Genomic DNA, 19923 nt, shown 5'->3' on the forward strand with positions numbered 1-19923 from the left:
CTTCAGCATAAAAGTTTCTGTAGTTCAACTTCTTCTTAGTGTAGAGTCTGGAATAAGGTATTCTCGTTTTCCCATCAGGTGCGCAAATAGGTAATGAGAATATTTATACACCTGAATTACGGTATATTCTGTCGGTATATATGGGTGTCTCTGATGTCAAAACTCTGTGAATAGTTCATTTCAGCTTCTTCATTCCCGGATTAGATCTCTTCAGACAATCATAACTCCAAAATTCATGATTCAAGTCTGTGAAATTGTCAGATTCCAGACGAACTGGATCCAAACTAAACATTCACAAGATTCTACCTACGTTACATATCAACGTTTTCTGAAATCCAAGGAAATGGCTATGACGTGTGCTAAGTGGTGAGACCTTATGTACTGAGGTTGCGTTGTGTTATAGAACCTTTCTGATCTGTAGATGGCTTCTAGGCTTCTATAATTAATTATAAAACACTTGTTGAAATAGAACTATCGGTAGGGTTTGAAATTTTTGATTCAGCGATACAAGTTCGTAATAGTAAAGTTTGGAAAACTCCAACGCTGCACAAATTAAAGCTTAGCAAACTATGACTAGACGTCTTTTCTGAACATAGCGTCACATATTCTCAAGGTCACGCACTGCATATATTGAGTCACGTGATTGGAGAATTTTAGAACGCTATAAAGCAAAACCAACAGCTATGACCTACTCACACAATGCTGAAAACTCTCTCAAGAGTGAATCCCAAACCTTAATCCACCAGTGACTCTACCAGATTGTGTGGGAAGGACAATCAAATTCGTATATTGACCTTAACAAACGTTTACGTAAAATAAAACAATGACTGAATTTATACAACCAATTGTCTCCAATCTTAAAATAAATTCATGAGCCGTGCCACATACGAATATCGCATATGGCTGACACATGGGACAATTTTGATTATGATGGATAATCCAATCTGTAATTAAAAGAAAGCTTAACAAGATAAAAAATGTCTTCTATATTAGGACCTATTTAATATTTTAGTACGTTCAGTATAAAGTAAATAGAATACGATGGTCAAGGATAAATTACCGAAAAAGGGCCAACTAAAGAATTAGTTGATCCTTAGTTGCAGAAACTCCATTAGTTGTATGTCTTTTGCAACTTTGGAGTCTGAGCCTCTAGCTTTCAATAAAACAATTTTTTGGTAATATCACATGCAGATATGTACAAGCTATTAATAAAACTTTCCGTAGGACGTGTAGTTTCACATATTAAACATAACTATGTTACTGGAACTGTGAAGACCGTTACATTTTATACCAGAGACGCTGGAAAAGCAATTAACTTTAAAAGTTAACCGCACCTGCGCCGGAATTGAATAATTAAGGGAATGCTGATAACGTCTAGGTTTTAATTACGGAGTAGCTACCCGTGGCTTGATCATGTTCTAAGAATCTGATCAGACTAATGTTTTACGCCGTTCTGACCTATTTTTTCTTGTGTAGATTAATGAAAGAGTGATAGTGAAATTAATTGTGTTAATTAATTTACAATTTATGAAATATCAAGAATGTTAATTCTTACTGATGTTTACACGTAATTATTCTATATGTTGTTTAAATATGTAAGACTCTCAAGTTACAAGCTTTTTGTTTTACGTGTAATATATTATATTATTTAATTTGTATGAAATGCAGTATAATTTATAAATTGAATTTTGCATTTAAATACCTACAATAGTAACAAATAACCAAGTTAACCACACGCCAAACTTTAGACCAGCATGGGATGTCTCACCCTACAACGGATAACGTTCTGGTACCACAGTTGAATCTCAATAAACGGATGTTTACAATACTCAATGGCGATTTAAACGTAATTGAGATGATGTTTTACACCTAAACTCAACGCTTTAAATTAATTCCATAGTTATCGTATAAACGCATTGAAAGAATCTGCTTTTGTAATCAACAGAAGCGAGAGACTCTCCTAACACTGATTCTTGAAGGATACATTTCTAGCTGGTTTATGCCTTCTTGTTAAACCTGAAAATTGATGTTTCACTTAAATCTGGGAAACCTTATGGGTCTAGGAGGGCACATCACTATCTGCGAATTTCGAGATATTGGGGTGCAAGGGTAGGTCATTAGGTTTTGTCTGCAGATCTTTCGGAGTTAATGGGATACCAAAAGAATTAGTGGTTATTGCTAGCCTAGAGACCTAGACACCTATAGTGCCAGACTTACACATTGGACTTACAAGGGTTGGTATAGAGCTGGTTTCCCCTACCAGGGAAACATGACTGAGATTAATGCCAATCTCCTCCGGGTTCTTCAAAGGAGGCGGCCTATATATTCATAGTTACCCAACAAGAAATCCTGTCACTCAGGAAGCACCGCAAAGGTCCTATTAGGACAGTAAAATTTCTTAGCCTCTTGTCCGAAGTAAAGACACAAACGGTACGTTCAGCCTATTAAAATTCTTAGTGACTCATTTAAAATGCATTAACACGTTATTAGACTGCAAATTTAGATTTGAAAATAATACATTTATGTTGACGTTTCATTGTGCATCCTCTGTACTAAATTTAAACAAACTGAATTCACTTGCATATGCAAAACTATGCAAATTCACAAAATTTGCATATCCATTAATAAATATGTAATGATTTCTAGGTAACACAAGATATTCTCCTTGTTTCAATAGCATTATTCTAGTATTAAACAGGCTGATTTCGTTTTCAGAAACTAGTGGGTGAGCCCTCGCTAAACATTCAGTTAATAAATACAGCCAACAAACTAAACGATTATAGGTGAGTAGTTAACGTTGCTCTATAAGCTACACAATATTTCGTTTTGAGATCCTGATATGAGGATATAGTACATTATGAGAATAAAGAGTTTGAAGCATAAAATACAATAAATATGAGTTAATACTAAGTTATTCAGATTTACGTGCATGGGAACCCAAAAAAAACTAGGTTTTAAATCCAAAAAGTCTTGTGTCTTGAAGTAACTGGAAATAACCAACTGGTTTTCATGTTAAAGAGTAGCTCATTCAAAAATCTACTATATTTTCTTTTCAAATATGAGTTTTCAGTGCTTTACTGCTCATATACTGGACACTTTAAGAACGGAAAATAAATCGCTGGTTAAAAGCAATGGACTCAATATAAAAACATTGTTACTGGTGCAATAAACAGTGAAACACAAGCTGGTTAATGTGAGAGAGTTAACGGGGAATTGACGTTTATAGTTTACACTTACTAGAATGTGACGAAGTCATCAGATTGTCATCAACTAGGCATAGTTACTGATTTATGGTTGGTACGAGCTTTAAAACAGCTATGTCACATGATAAAACATGATATGATTGTGTTCGGTTTGTTAATATTTTAATTTATTCTGTGATTTTATTGTTGTTATTTGATTGCCCAAGAAAGTAATTAAAATATATTAATGCGAAACCCAATCGAATGAAGTAACATGCGTCGTCATCGTACTGCTTAAAATGTATAAAGATTTTTTTAATGTAAAATGTATTATAGATCAAGTTCGTTGTCGAGATGATGTAATCGAGTGATAGACAGACAGTAATATAGTGTAAGTACCGTGAAAATAGGCTTCGCTGTCCGGCAGACAGTAATTTCTATGACTAAAATTCTGTTACTTTCAAGAATCATGCAATCATCATTTTTAGAAAAAAGTGTAGAAAACGAACATATTAAACAAGGAGTCTAGTTCGATGTGATTCGACCATAAAACATTTCTTAATGAGTATTCATAAACGACGGAACTCAGCCAAAATAGTCAAAAATCATTTCATAAAGCTTCTGATTGTATATTAAATTTATAAATATCAAATTACCATTATGTTAACTTAAATTAGTGTTACAATTTCACTTATGCACAAATTAACGGAAAACCCGAATTGAGTAATTAATTATATTCACTAACTTGTCATAATTAGATAAACATTTCAAATAAATTAAAGTAGGAGTACGAGTAATGTATTTGTAAGAATATAAAATGCATCGTTCCAATCAGAACTAAATATTATTACTGGTAATAAAATATGACACTAAGTAAATAAAAGCCTTGTGAGATGAGCTGGAAAAATTCTATCTCTTATATTATTAACCTACAATTGTATTTTCCTAAAGGTTCAGAGAATGGTTTTCTAAACAATTAATAAAACCACTTCATGAAATATATGATATTTACTTGTCGACTAGTTATTCTTGCCACAACTAACCTATTCATTTACTAAATCATTAACCACACACGCAGTTTGTGTGAACTGAAATACGAGTGTCCGTACAACAAAAATGATATACATTTTTAACACATTATCGCAACATAGTTTAAACGTTAATATTCCGACATGTTTGTGTTGGGTGCGATGTAAACGTAGAAAATAAATGATATTTCTCTTCTACTGAATTTAAACCGTTTTTTGCCCGGACCATATAATATTTGTTAACAGCTTAAGTATAGCTCAGTTTAATCACACAAAATTATTTAACTTAACGTTATTTAAATAGTCTCTTTGAAAAATATATTGGGGCACAATGATTAAGTAGCAAGTACTATAATATTATTATTATGGTGCGGTGCGGGTATAGTTAAAAACTTGTAGTGGGTAATATGAGATAATCTGCTTGTTCACAATGAGTAGAATTATAACTGCTACAAGAAGAAGATAAAGCAGAGGACTTGTTAACGTGACACTAAATGTATTACCTGATTTAAATTTTTCGTGGTTATAAGTGTAATTTTGGCATACGTTTAGTAATTTATTTGTTTGACTTTTATCATATAAAAGTATAGTATAAGACTCTATTGTAAGTCTGGGGTGTGGCAAATAAACTGTAGTGAGGTCTGAGTTGAATTGCTGAAGATGGAGCTGATATTGGCTATTCTTATTTCAGTCACAATATTTACTAACACACCGACCAATACCTAACTTTTCAGTTTTCTATATGTATAGTTAACAGTACAAATAGACTATCAATCTTTAATTCAGTTTTTGGTAACCGATAAATAGATTAAACTTAGACTGATGTCTACGCTTTGTGCAATTAATACCAACTGTTTAAATAAACGTTATATACAGAAAGTCTGAGGAATATAAAGAAGCATTTAATGGATTGAACCGTGTACGAACATTAACACATGGTACAGTGAATGAGATTACATGTGGAGTCCTGCTACCGAGTAGAGTACATGTTAGGCGTTGAGGAGGCTTAACACATGGTACAGTGAATGAGATTACATGTGGAGTCCTGCTACCGAGTTGAGTACATGTTAGGCGTTGAGGAGGCTTAAAACATGGTACAGTAAATGAGATTACATGTGGAGTCCTGCTACCGAGTTGAGTACATGTTAGGCGTTGAGGAGGCTTAACACATGGTACAGTGAATGAGATTACATGTGGAGTCCTGCTACCGAGTAGAGTACATGTTAGGCGTTGAGGAGGCTTAAAACATGGTACAGTAAATGAGATTACATGTGGAGTCCTGCTACCGAGTTGAGTACATGTTAGGCGTTGAGGAGGCTTAATACATGGTACAGTGAATGAGATTACATGTGGAGTCCTGCTACCGAGTTGAGTACATGTTAGGCGTTGAGGAGGCTTAATACATGGTACAGTGAATGAGATTACATGTGGAGTCCTGCTACCGAGTTGAGTACATGTTAGGCGTTGAGGAGGCTTAATACATGGTACAGTGAATGAGATTACATGTGGAGTCCTGCTACCGAGTTGAGTACATGTTAGGCGTTGAGGAGGCTTAACACATGGTACAGTGAATGAGATTACATGTGGAGTCCTGCTACCGAGTTGAGTACATGTTAGGCGTTGAGGAGGCTTAATACATGGTACAGTGAATGAGATTACATGTGGAGTCCTGCTACCGAGTTGAGTACATGTTAGGCGTTGAGGAGGCTTAATACATGGTACAGTGAATGAGATTACATGTGGAGTCCTGCTACCGAGTTGAGTACATGTTAGGCGTTGAGGAGGCTTAATACATGGTACAGTGAATGAGATTACATGTGGAGTCCTGCTACCGAGTTGAGTACATGTTAAGCGTTTAGGAGGCTTAACAATGTAAAACTCGTCCTGCAACGTATAACAGTAGATTGAGGACGAATACAAACTGTCAAATCCCTGTCTTGCTTATATATTTTGGGGCCTCATTTTTTGCCTTTATTTGTTTTAGCCGGACAATTAGTTAGAGTGTATTCATGCAAGCAAAATAACATTATAAAGAATCTTATATAACTAAATAACAGGCCATAGAATCTACAGTAATTAAATGCAGAAAACAGGCGGTCATGCATAACTTAACCTAATAAAAACTATAAAACTTAACAATCAATAAATACTAGTCAATAATTAAAACATGCAATAAAATATAATAAATAGACAATAAATAGTTAAGAAATATTCAATAAATAAGTCAACAGTTTAAAATTGGCACAGTTGATGACACGACTAACCCACGTACTGCCGGATGCCCGTCACGTGCTCCACATAAATGTCCCGGCTCCATTTGATGGCCTCGGAGACGCAGCGCCTGGCCAGGGCAGCACCCCTGCGGCGGTCAACTCCCAGGCGGCTGAGGGTAGTCCAGTTGGCGGAATCCCAGGCGCCTAGGGACCCCACCACGAATGCGTCTACGGTTGTCCGGTATCCCCCAGCCAAGAGCAGTCGCGCCACAGGAGCGTACTTCTCCATCTTCCTCTCCCTGGCCGTCGTCACCGACTGCCAACTGTCTTCATAGGGCACCGTGACGTCGACTACACGTACAATCTTGTTTCTCCGGTCGCTCGTCACGATGTCCGGTCGGCAGCTGGCCACATCCTCCGGGACCACCACGTCTGGTACCAGCTCCTGGAACGGCACCCTCTTATCCAGACGAGTCTCCTCCTGAGGGTGCCCACGGATCTCCGATGTCAGAAGTTCCAGGATGGCGTCGTGTCGTCTTGTTATGACAGGCATCATAGGCAGGCAGTGACATAGCACGTGGGCAGTCGTCTCATCGTATCTTCCACATCTTCTGCAGCGGGCGGTCCTCATTCCTCCACCTCCGACACCCGTTCAGCGGCAAGGTGTTCAGCCGCGCCCGGTGAATGAACCGCCAGTCGGCAAAACGGGTGTGTCGGCCTCCGCGCATCATGTGATTGGAGGTGGGGCAAGTCGTCACGACTCGAGCCACCCTGCCTTGGTCCGGCTTCGCGGCAAAGGTAGCCCGGCCGTGGAGCTGCAGTGCTGACGCCAAAGACTTCCGGCTCCTCCCGTCCGGTGATTGGCCGTCCCGCCCCAGGCATCGTCAGTTGGAATGACCGCCGCTCCTCACTCCACCCCCACCGGAGCGTAGGCAGGCGCTTGGAGAGTCGGTTATATATGACAATAATAATATCTTGTAATATCCGACATCTGAGAATAATGATCTCTTGCAAAATCTGATATTTGAGATTAATAATCTCTTGCAATATATGATAACTCATAAATACTAACCTGTTGTAATATATGATATCTGAGAATAATAATCTCTTGCAATATCTGATACTTGATAAATAATAATCTCTTCCAATATCTGATATCTGAGAATAACACTCTCTTGCAGTATCCAACATCTGAGGATAATAATTTATTGTAATATTTTAGAATAATAATCTCTAGTAATATCTGATATCTCAGACTAATAATGTTTTGCATTATCTTATATAGGTCATCCACAGTCTAACAAGCATAGAAAGTGCATTTATGACATTTTTGTGGAAAAATTTTAAGTTGTTTCACAAAATTAAATAATACTTAAATTTTAAAGAAACTGTATATAGGTTAATATATAATAAATACTAGATTTATTGAAAGCAACAATATAGCCTATCTTGTTTTTGTTTAACAAGACTGAAATTTTATTTCTCCATAATGCGACTTTGCCAGTTCCTGTTACGATTGTGCTTGTGGTAAACTTTCCTCTTTACAAGTATTTTTGGGAAAAAACTGATTGAATATTGTATTTATGCATTGCTTGCTTACTGCTCGAATAGAAAGTTCTATAAGAGTAACTTCTCTTAATTACTTCAGCATCAACGTATGTTGAACATTACGTGAAAAAGTCTCAAACTAACTATAATAGAACCACGGTGCAGTTTTGTAGTAGTAGTTTGCCGCTGCTTTGGTGAAGTGGGTGCAAAGAAAACTAACGACTTATTGGTTAGTATTGTAGGTACGTTTGTGTGCACAGCATGTCTTGGCACGATTGCTTTAATCTACTTACATCTGTAACCTTGCATTACTTTACAGATATGTTAGAAGTGACTTTGATAATAAATTTACAAAAATTGTTCCCTTTATTAAAATTTTGGAGGAAAAGATTACACATATACTGCATGTACAAATATAAATTTTATTTATATATATATATATATATATATATATATATATATGACTTCGGATTGTATTAACTATTTTTCCAGTAGTAGGCCTATACTAATTTCATTTATGTATCAAATATATCAGAAGATTTCCCGCAGGATTTTGTATGTATTTAAACTTATTTAAAGATTAAAATATAAGAGTATATTACAAGAAATAGCTGCAGAATATAAAACTGAACAGTTCAAAAGTTTGGTATATGGAGTTGCATTAGTACATTATTGCGTTTGGGAAAATATTAAAAAAAAAAAAATTTTATAATAAAGTAAAACGTCTTTCAGATTTTGCTCCATACATCGGTCTGTACGGACTGAAATAAAGGTAAATCAAAGGGCACACAATTGTAAAATCCTTAAAATGTTTAAATAATTACTTTTGTATTGCAATGTACTTGAAATAAATTAAAGTTACGATAACTGTGACTGGCACCAGAATTCACTTTCTACATTATTGAATAAAATAATAGTATACAAATTTCAATTATTTAACCATCAGCTTCTTTTGAATCATAGTCGCCATAATTATTCTGAACAAATGATTCACAAAGTTCAATGTATTATGTATATCTAGTAATTGACAACTAGTGGTATTTAAATAAATGCCATTCAATTTTAGCAAAGAATCAACATAACGCAAGTAATAACCAATTAATTTCTCACATTTTGGAAATTCGATAAACTGGATTGATACAAACGTTCTAGTAGTAACTAATTATATAATAAAATGTTACTTTATATAATTCCTTTCAATTTAAGACTGATATGCCGTTTTTATAGAGATAAGCGGTACTGGAAGTCGAGATATTTAGAAAAAGTTTAGCCTTAAATGTCCATACAATTTACCACTTATAGTATATTTTAACAGCACCGAAGAGATTTCACAGCATCGATGATGTTTAAAAAGACCTAAGCATGTCTTCAAAAATCTATATCACGCTTTTTGCAAAATTATTTTACTTTTAAACATCTCCATTATAGGTTGAGTATACGGAGTATTAAGAAACTTTTAAATTTAACTTTGTAAGTGAAGAATTAATTCTATTTTGTGAGTTATTTCTGAAATTACATTTTATTATGTTATAATATAATTTATCTGAATTTCGGCTAAGCTTATACGCACATTATAAGCTATAAAACATAAACCTATATTTTAAAACTCACTATGGAGATATTTAAAATTATTTTCTCCGAACTTCTTATGATAAAATGTAAATTGGGTTTACGTATGGTCCTTTTTCTATGCTTCAGAAAATAGTAATAACTATACCTGGGACTACTCCAGTAATATACAAAAAAATTGTAATTTTGTTGTAAATCTTCTACAATTTATATACTCTAATCTGCTTATACATATTTTATCTTAAGGATGTAACAAAAAGAAATCTCTGCGCTAAGAAACTTACACGATAAAGTAAAATAATGTACAATACACTTAATGAATAATTTTAAAAGGCAGTTTAGTAACTGTAAACAGAAAAATAAAATTCTTAAAATGTATGAAATAAATATTAGTAGAAGCCTCCTCATGGTCTCTTGGGACCAAATCGCCTTTATGAACGACAATAAAACATTTTTTAGATACGTATTTGTTTGCCATTCATTGGTTTTTGTTCTTTTTACCGTTTTCAAATCACTACAATATTCTTTACTCTTTCACCTAATCATTTTCTGCGTTAAGCAATTAAATTAAATTTTTTGACTTATACTTTTTTCCAGAAAGGATCTACTCATCCATATCACTAATAATATGTAATCAACGTCTGTACTGGTAATAAACAATACATTTAGAGTTAAAATGCCATAAGATATAAACTAAACTCATAATGCAATTCAACGGTTTTCTCCTTGTACATTACTAAAGATATAATTTTATGCACATGAGTATGTTTTACCATTATATAATAATTTATAGCGGCATTGGAGATGTAATATCATGGTAAGAATAAGAACATATGTTTAATGCTAATTTCAATTTTAGGTTTATTTATATGTTATAATAGGAAAATAATGCTTGATGTATATGGTATTGAAGGTGAAGAAATATTTCCTATGAAATTTAATAATAAAAGTAATTGAAAAGTGCTAAAGTCTTGCAATATATTTTAACGTTTTCATTATAGATATTTTTTATTTCTTCAATACAGGCTGAAAGTATTGCATGCTTATAAACCCATTTTATCTTTGAGTGTACGTTTTATTACCTTCCTGTTAAGAGTAAAAGATAAACGGGTAATATCAAGTCAGTGATACAAAACAATTACATCGTTTCAACAACCACAATACTTATGGTTTATGTATATACCCATGAGGAAGAAATATCCACTGCAATAATCTATTGTTGTAAATAAACAAACTTTGTGCAACATAGTTGTAACTTATTTCAAGCTGACCCAATATTTAGGTTTAACATTGAAAAGCCTAATTACATTAGGAAATTGGACTAACGTGTAGGTTTATTTAGCTATAAATTTGAACAATATTAACTCTGATTTTTTTAAACTGTAGTAAGTTATTCCTCATTTTGAATTAAGCATGAAATAGACTACATACAGAATTAAAAACTCGCCAAACGACTATATTTTACTCTCTCTGAAGCAATAAAAGTGTTATCTTACCTTGTCCAAGGAGCAAACATAAACAGTGATGTCATTGTAAGGAAGGACTAAAGCTGCTGCAGAAACTGGAAGTTGTATATTCAGGCACACTCAGCATTAACTAAGCCTCAGGGAAGCTTTTACGCAGACATTTACCTTGATTAACTACAACTTTCTGGTGTTTACTTGCCTTATCCACTCTTCTGTTTACAAATAATCCTCATCGATTATTTTTAAGGATTGGGAAGGTAACCTATTCAATAAGGTCATTTAAAACGTCTGTTAGGAAAAAAAATTAACGTAAAATTCAAATTTACCGTATAATTAAAGCAATTAGTCCTGAATAATGTAATAGTAGTAATAGTTGTATGTTTTAGTCGTAATTTAGGTTCATTCGCACATAAATACTTTGGATAAGCGACTGGAGATTCAAAATTGTACGGTATTATTGATTGTTGAATTGAGTAAAAGCCAGAATTACCTGAAGATGCAAAAGATACAGAAAATGGTTTCTTAACAAGTGGTGTAATACTGGTGGCATATAATAATGGAAATATTATTCATAGTATGGCGGCTAATTTTATTTGTATCAAGCTAAACAGCAGGAACTGACTTAACCGTTCCATAAATTTTACACTGTTGTATACTGTTTGAAGTTGCAAATTTTTTTATACGTCAAGAATTATACATTAATTAATTGTGTGCACTTATTTGAGACATTTATTTTCTGGTAAAATTGTCATATCTGCATAAAAAATACATCATCTGTATGTGATAATAATTTACGAGATGCACAGAAATGGTGACGTAGGTATAAATTGTCTAAACAAGGGTTTGGATAACAGGTCGTAAGAGGAAATGTAAATGCCATGTGAGGAATATCTTTACTCCGAAACGTAATTCTTAAACAACAGTGACAGATTAACAGTAGTGCTATAGATCAAAAACACCAGCTGAAAGTAAACTTTGCCAAATTTAGGCGACTCTTGAGGTGCAGTTCAGACAAAATGTCAGTGCTTATAGTGAGGAAACTTGTGCTTCTAAAAGTAATACTTAAACAACAGTAACAGAATGCTGAAGACAGTTTGATAAAAATGAAAGAGGTCAATACAACTGCCGAAAGTAATGTTTTCTACATTTAAGAAACCCTTAAAGTCCAATTGAGACTAGATATCTGTGGTTAGTACACAACGGGTGGTAATGTTGTTAACAGTTCCGATATGTGTAAAGAAGCAGTGTAGTAGTATATTTATTTATTTTCATTCATAAGTATACAATAGAAATATTTAAACATTGTGTTTCTTATTTCTTGCGTAGTAGCTTGACCCGCATTTTTGTTTGTTTTCACAAGTTTCAGTACTAAGCAACATTTAGTAAAGGAAACCAACAATTAATAGTTGTAAAAGGTGCTTCATTATAAACTAAAGTAAGGAAAAACTGCAAACAAAAGCTCATCGAATATTCATGAAAATGTGTCAATCAAAATGAAAGCCACTTTAGGAGTTCTTGAAGCAGAATAACCTTCTCAATGGAAAGAAAACCAGACTACTTGTTGTGTTTATTCATCTTTAAAACGTTCTTTGCTTGTTTTTTATAATTTTTCTCATTCACTATAGATATGATCACGTTACCAAAAACTTGTTTCTACACTATTCTAGGATAATTTTTCATATCCACTCTTCATTACTTACTTCGTACTTCATTTATGTTAATTTATTTCATAGGTCTAAAACTTTCTAGTCATAGAATGCTTCTAGTCAGTTCTTACTGAAACAAAATAATACGGTGAAAATTAAGCTGAATTCGTGGAATATTTCGTCACCATAAACCCACAAGCTTAACCTTTCCCAGTGTAATGTACATATTATACGTGATGTGCCTGAAAGAGCGACAGCTAATGTTGAAAGGGAAGTTTTATATTCAACAAAACTCAGCATTAACTGAGGCTCAGGAAAGCTTTTACACAGACAGTTACCTTGTCTAACTACAACGTTATGGAGTTTACTTGCCCTATCCATTCTTCTGTTCACGAAAGAATTGCTATCGACACCTATTAAGGTCTGCGAAGTGAGTTTCTATATGGAGGAAATTGTTTCAGTAAACTATGTGACGTAAGTATTGTACAATTATCACAATGGCTACATGTGCTTATTAATACATTTAACATAGTTTCAATGTAAGTTTTTATCTAAGGTTTTATGCATGGAGGATATTTTAGAAATGAATTTAATACCAAGTCTTATTTGGCCATTTATTGAATTCAAACAGGCCTTACATAACGTAAAATATCTTGTATGTTTTAAACGCAAATTTAGTTTAGATGTTCTAAATTAGTTTAATAATGGATACGTTTGCGTTATTTTAGTATATTTTTATAAGTAATGTATATAATTTAGTTTTTCCTTTGTATATATAAGATTAAACAAATTTAAACTTAAAATTTAAATTAAATTAATTTAAGTATCGTACCAAAACGCTAATAACTAAAGAACATTTTATAAAAACTTATTATTCGTATAAGACATTTATGATGTAACTTCAAATAAAAGATGTTTGTTACCTACCTCAAGCACAATAAAATAGTTATTCGTATTACTAATTACTTAAACAGTAAACTCTTGTTAAAATAACAGTACTGAGAAGGGTAATTAATTACGTAAAAAGCATTATAAGCAGACAATGCCTATGTCAATCTGCAATGTATTCATTAAGTGGTTGTTAAATTTATTTCCAAAATTTTGAAGTTTGGAGTTCAATTTACACAGATTATTCATACTATTCATATTTTTGTGTTTTTCAAACAGTTTATTTCTTAAAATACAGTGTAAATAAATAAAAACAGATTTAAATATATGTGTAAGCTTTATTTCAGTTTTTGTATGATTGCATACATTTGGTAAAAAGCATACATAGCAATTATTATTTACTTTAAAACAATAAATATAACTTAAAAACATTAATAACTTAAAACACCAAATGGTAATTTTAGGGATTGTGTTCCTGTATCTCCAGCAGTCCCTGTACAAGTACAGCAGCTACGTCATTACCTTAACTCTTAGTGACAGTGCAGCTCTTTCACCGGCAGTGACGGTTTTCTGCTGTCTGTTTTATTCTATAACTATTCATCATGTTATAAATTATTAAAAACATAATAAAGTGCGTAATGCGAAAAAAATTATCTCATCAATAATCAATACTCATAACAATAATACAGTTCAATAAAACACAAGATAAGATTAATTAAAAGCAAATGTATTATTAATTGTATGGAATTACTGACTATTGTAATGTTTATTGTGTTTACATATACAATAAAATTGACAAAACGGGCAAACCAAGAAAGTAGTTTCTTAAATATTTAAAACAATCATGAGAAAATCCATCCATCACGCCAATTCATTACGCTTTAATTGTTTCAGGCTACTTAAATTCTATGGCACTAAACAGTATATTTTTAACGTAACGCACAATTTTTAATTTTTTATATTGTTTTGTTTGCTTAGTAATATTTTAATACTTAGCAATTTTTCGCAATGCTATCAAGGTTTAAATATTCCCTTATTTAAAACATTTACATTGCGGTGCACAATTCGCAACGTATTATATATGAAGAATTGAGTATGAAAGTTATTCAGAAGTAATAACAAATCATATGAATGCGACTATACCTTACTCAGGATGCACTGAAAATGTAAAGTTCGCTTGAGTTATCTTAATAAATATAAGGCTTTACTCTAATGAGGAAATGTAACTAACACATGAGGTATTGCTTACGTCTGATGTAATAACGTACGTAGAAAAAAATACGATAGAGCTGATAATGTATGCGCAACAAATATTTACCATATAAACATCTTTTCTTCGGATGTTCACTTAAATTAAGATGACATTTTCTATTCGATGTTAAGCATCCACAGTCAGTCCGGCATTGCTTGCAATGAGTCACCTTTTTAATTCTAATTAATTTTATATAAACGGTAGTAGATTAATTCAGTAAATCACCTGTGTTTAACCTTGGCCTAGTTATGAATGAGACAGTGTTACCAACCTTCACGAATAAAATACACTCCAAATGTTATTGACCTACTGTAACTTGCATTATTATACACATAAATGTGGAAGTTGACGGCACAGCGCAACTATAAATTCAAAACTATTCTCTCAACCTGATCCACCAAGGCAACACGCTCCTTCCAGTATGAAGGATCTATTTCATCGTACGGCAGGTAAAATTACAAAATCGGCAGGGCTCAGTCGATACTAGGCAAAATATTTTCAGATAAGAGATGCCTAGAATGACGAGCTTGGACAGAAATGCAGCTCAGCATTTTCATGGAATAGAATAACTTAACCCCTTATCAGGAAGGTTAACTTCTGGGTTGTTTACAGCAAAACCATTATGGTACTTAAATTTGGGCAACGTAATGGATAGCCAGGTGTGACACATCGCCAACGCTAAATGTTGCGATATCGGAGTAAAGCACACATCTGGCTGAATCATACTACCTTGGAAGAAGGGGAGGCCAGCTCTAACTCAGCTTCTTAATCGAAGCGGGTACGTCAAACTATTCCATTATTTTTTGTTAGCAAGATCCTTTAACACTAAAGGCATTAAACACCCACTCCGACGTCATCCTCCACAGTACACTAGGCCTATAGATAAACTATTTTACCCCATATCTCGACATGGGGTAGTGAGATTCTGCTCCTGCAAATCCATTGGGTTAGTTGTCCAGATTTAAGACACTTAGGTTTTCTGCACCCAGTATAGAATCAGCTGGAAGATATAATGGTGCCAGAAGGGAACACTCCTGGGAGTGTTTATTTGGACTTATTTCATATCCCTGTAGAGATACGACTCTACAGAGATGCAAAAAACGCGCATTTTACTACACATAGGAAAGAACTGATTAATACTCCATAAAAGTAGAAAATTCGAATAACATAATTGACCCCAATGTTATGTATTAAATTCTTCTACAAAACTAGTCCAAACACATTATAGGAACGACTGAGCTTCAATAGAAGCATTCGTTCTGCTATGTGACTCCGTTATCGGCGACAACTACAACTAACATTCTTGCTTCTGATTGGCTATTTTACTTATGTGCATCGTTTAGGAACATTTTAGTACACACAACGTACTTATATCTTATGTATATAACTAATATGTAATAATTATATATGATGTAATATTTATAAAACGTCTTTTATTGGTTTGGTTTATGTGATTGGAATATATTAATTGTCTGTTATATAGCTTTATATCGTATTAAGCGGATTCTGTAGTGATAATAGCTCAATAATTATATAATTATATTTATTTCTAAAATAAATTCTTGCGCTTTTGTTTACGTATTTTTGTTTATTGTAAATTATATGGTAATGTATTTTTTACATTATAGGTTTATTATGTTTTTTCATTCTATATAATAAACAGATTTCAAAACTCTTTCCCAATATTACATAAGAACATTTTCATATTAAAAAAACATTTATTCTGGATTGAAGGTTTTAATTTTCGCTCAGTTGTTCCACAGGAGTTACATATTCCCTAAAACTTTGCAAAATTTTTGAACTCAAATATGAATCATAATCATCGACAGGCGTAGTATGAATGGTGGAAAACAAAGACAAAAGCATTATTAAAATGAAAGATGCAACGTTCGTATATTCACGAGAGAGCGGAAGCTTTCAAATTCATCTATATTGTTTACTTGTGGGAGTGAGGGTGAAAATGATGAACACTTCTTGAGTTTTTTCTATTGTATCTAATTTTCATTTAATATAAAAATGTTTATACCTTTTTTTACAACCGTGAGTAAGAAATTTATTATTACTATGAACATATTGAATCCTAACTGATGCAAAGTATAAGGTGGCTGAAAATAACTTGCATAAGAATACCCTTCACACACTAAAGATATACATATTCTTCTCAACAAAAACTGACAAGGAATCTTTTATTGAAATCTTTTCCTTATATTTCCATTCGCACTGTGAGCAAATAACCGAATCACAAATAATATATATTTGTTAAAATAACAAAATATGTGTATAGACTTACATGTATAGACTATCAGACAATGATGATGATAGAATTTGTTGAACATTTCTTTTAATAATAAAAAAAGTTGGTCCCAAAACTTAATTTGATCCTTAAGCAAAAACTAAATTACGAGTCTAATGTCAAAATTGTTTTAGTATTATATAAACTACTGTAGGAAGCTCACATTTAGTGTAGCGACGATTACGGGTGGTAGGGAGGAAGGTTCGAGCGAATTCCTTAAACTAGACATTCCAAAAATATCCCGTTATATTTACCTCACCCCACTACCTCAGTGTAAACTCGCCCGTACTGTCTTCATTGGCCTTATTCAACTTCAGAGTATTATTTTAGTCTTTGTGAACAGTGTAGTTAATCCTGTGCTTTATTTAAACAGTACCCATAATTTAGGAATAAAGGAAACTTATTAATTATTGTTATTTTAACATTGTGTATAGCAAAAATTTAAATATATACTAATTGTTAAACTTTATTTCCTAATCTATGTATAATGCATTAATTTAACGTATACAATAATTGACAACTGCAAAGGTAACAGTACAATTGATAATACTAAACAATGCTACAATCATATTAAAATAATTACCAACCAATGAAAACCGTCTAATATACAGTATACAGAAATAAGGCAAGAACAAAGATCGAAATAATACTGTTGATAGTACTATGCAAACATAAAATTGCTCCAATTTAAGAAAGCCGATAGTCAAGTTCAAATTATTTTTGTAATGAATAAGTGCTTAATGTAATTTTATTAAAACATGCACTAAATTATTATTAAACCCGATTAAGTTAATAACTGTTTTTAAACAGAGAATGAGAGCCAGTAAAGGAGCTATAACATAACCGTGAGTTGTGTGACGCGGCTTTTATGGAACCCAAAGAGTAATGAGTATGAGGGATTACACAACCTGTTAGAGATTGTTTTGGTAATCCTGCTGTCTTCTTGCGGGAGACTGACAACTGTGGCAACAGATTTTATAATTTCTTTACGACTTTACTTTCATTATAATGTATTATGTCGCTGTTTGAGGAAATCTGATTATGAACTCCTTATAACTTTTCTAATCAAATTATTAAAATTAAATAATTATGAATTGATCTCAAAAACCGTTAATCCTACAAAAGGATCCTTGCAATTACCAATTTTATGGAAATGTGACGAAAAGTCTACCGGTATTCTTGTTCAAAATATTATCAGCATATTAACAGAGTTATTACAATAGTTGGGTGGTGACATAATCTAACATGTAATGTGACATAATCTCCCTCCCTCCCTCCCACCCTCCCTTCCTACTCAGCCTATATAAAGCTTTATTTATTCTGCAAATGTTTTTATTCAGCTAATAAACCTTGTATGCGACATTTAGTTAAGTACTTTTGACTCGTATTTTAAAATTTTACTCACGACAGGAATTTTTCTTACCTCTATTCTCAGATTTATGTGTGAATTTAGACTGAAATTCCTGTTTTTAATGCCCTATCTCTGCCATCGTCATTGCAAATTTAATCTAATTTGGCAATATGGTAACCTGAATTATCTCACCAGTACTAATCTAATAATCTTCAAGCTTAATTGAATATTGGCTGCAATATATCTTGTAGTAAATAGTGGATGCGTGTATTTCATAGTTAAACGATGAAAACTACAATAATCGGTATTATTTTTCCTTATGTTTATTTATTTATGTTCATTTATGTAATTTTTAATAATGTTATTATAATTATAATATTAAGTCATAATAATTTATTTAATAAGGTAGTCTTTTCACTTAAATCAACCTGAAGTTTGTTTTCACCAAATGCTGCAAAATCAACAAACGACGAAATATGGTTACTCCCTTTGATATTATGTTGTGAATCATTAAAGAAACTTTCATTATAGCCTTAGCGATCGATTGTATGTTTCTGCCTTAGTTTTAGAAATTCACAGAAGGAAGAATATTTTTTAACACTATACACCCAACATCCTTATTTTCTGTGTTATTATTATAAAGTGGTGAAGTCCTTGATAAATACGTCCTACTCAACCCCGTCAAAGGAAAAACTCATAGCAAACTTCAACTATTGATAATGTTCACAACAATCACTCACTAAATATCATTGAAATTACAAAACACGCTAATGGGTTTGAAGGAAATTTAGGTAATAACAATAATGCGGGGGAATTTACGGGAGAGACATTTAAAATATTTTACCCGCAAATTCGCATAATAACTACATATTTCTTTACCCTGAATATCTGGTTTATAGCAATATAATATTTTGGAGCCCAAACGCTAAACAACCAATCAGTGACAAAGAGGAAAAGGATCTGGGAAATAAATCTACCCAACAGCTAAATATATGTCAAGTATTTAATATGAGGTGTGACTACAGTACCTGAACAGGTAGTTGGCTATTTATAGTTGTAAGGGTATCAGAAACACTCTGGGATACCAGGAAAGCTAAAGGGCTGAATGTACTAAGAAGCCATAAGGTCCCAAATGCTACGAGATCCCTTGAATGGAATCCTAAAACCCTCAGATCAGAAAATAACCATCAAGATGATGAAACCTAATGCAATGTTTTCCTGTTGTTTGAATACGACTTTCTGACACGGACATGAATTAAGATTGGAAGTAGAAGTAGGCGATTTATAAAATAGAGTTATTTAAGCAATTTATATTCATTATATAAAAATCCCACTTACTGAAGATAAAGACACAGAACAGTGGATGTACTATAACATTGTGTAGTAAGCACAACACAATGCACAATTGATTTTAGAGTGCACGGAATGTAATGAGTTTTTACATTCTTCTTTCAGTTCAACACATTGTTGTAAACAATACGCTCGGT

The 19923-nt window shown here is 32.9% G+C and overlaps 1 protein-coding gene across 1 annotated transcript; it reads right to left on the reverse strand.

The window, feature by feature from the left end:
- Positions 1–6469: 6469 nt before the first annotated feature.
- On the reverse strand, positions 6470–7054 carry LOC124363695. The gene has a single exon (XM_046818957.1). The coding sequence runs from the start codon at positions 7052–7054 to the stop codon at positions 6470–6472; it is 585 nt and encodes a 194-aa protein (XP_046674913.1).
- Between the last annotated feature and the right edge of the window lie 12869 nt (positions 7055–19923).

The sequence above is a fragment of the Homalodisca vitripennis genome, chromosome 5 (genome assembly GCF_021130785.1).
Source record: "Homalodisca vitripennis isolate AUS2020 chromosome 5, UT_GWSS_2.1, whole genome shotgun sequence".
Lineage (NCBI taxonomy): Eukaryota > Metazoa > Arthropoda > Insecta > Hemiptera > Cicadellidae > Homalodisca > Homalodisca vitripennis.

What these genes read in the sequence shown, in the direction of transcription:
- LOC124363695 (XM_046818957.1), bottom strand. Translation starts at nt 7,054, where the DNA reads ATGAGGACCGCCCGCTGCAGAAGATGTGGAAGATACGATGAGACGACT.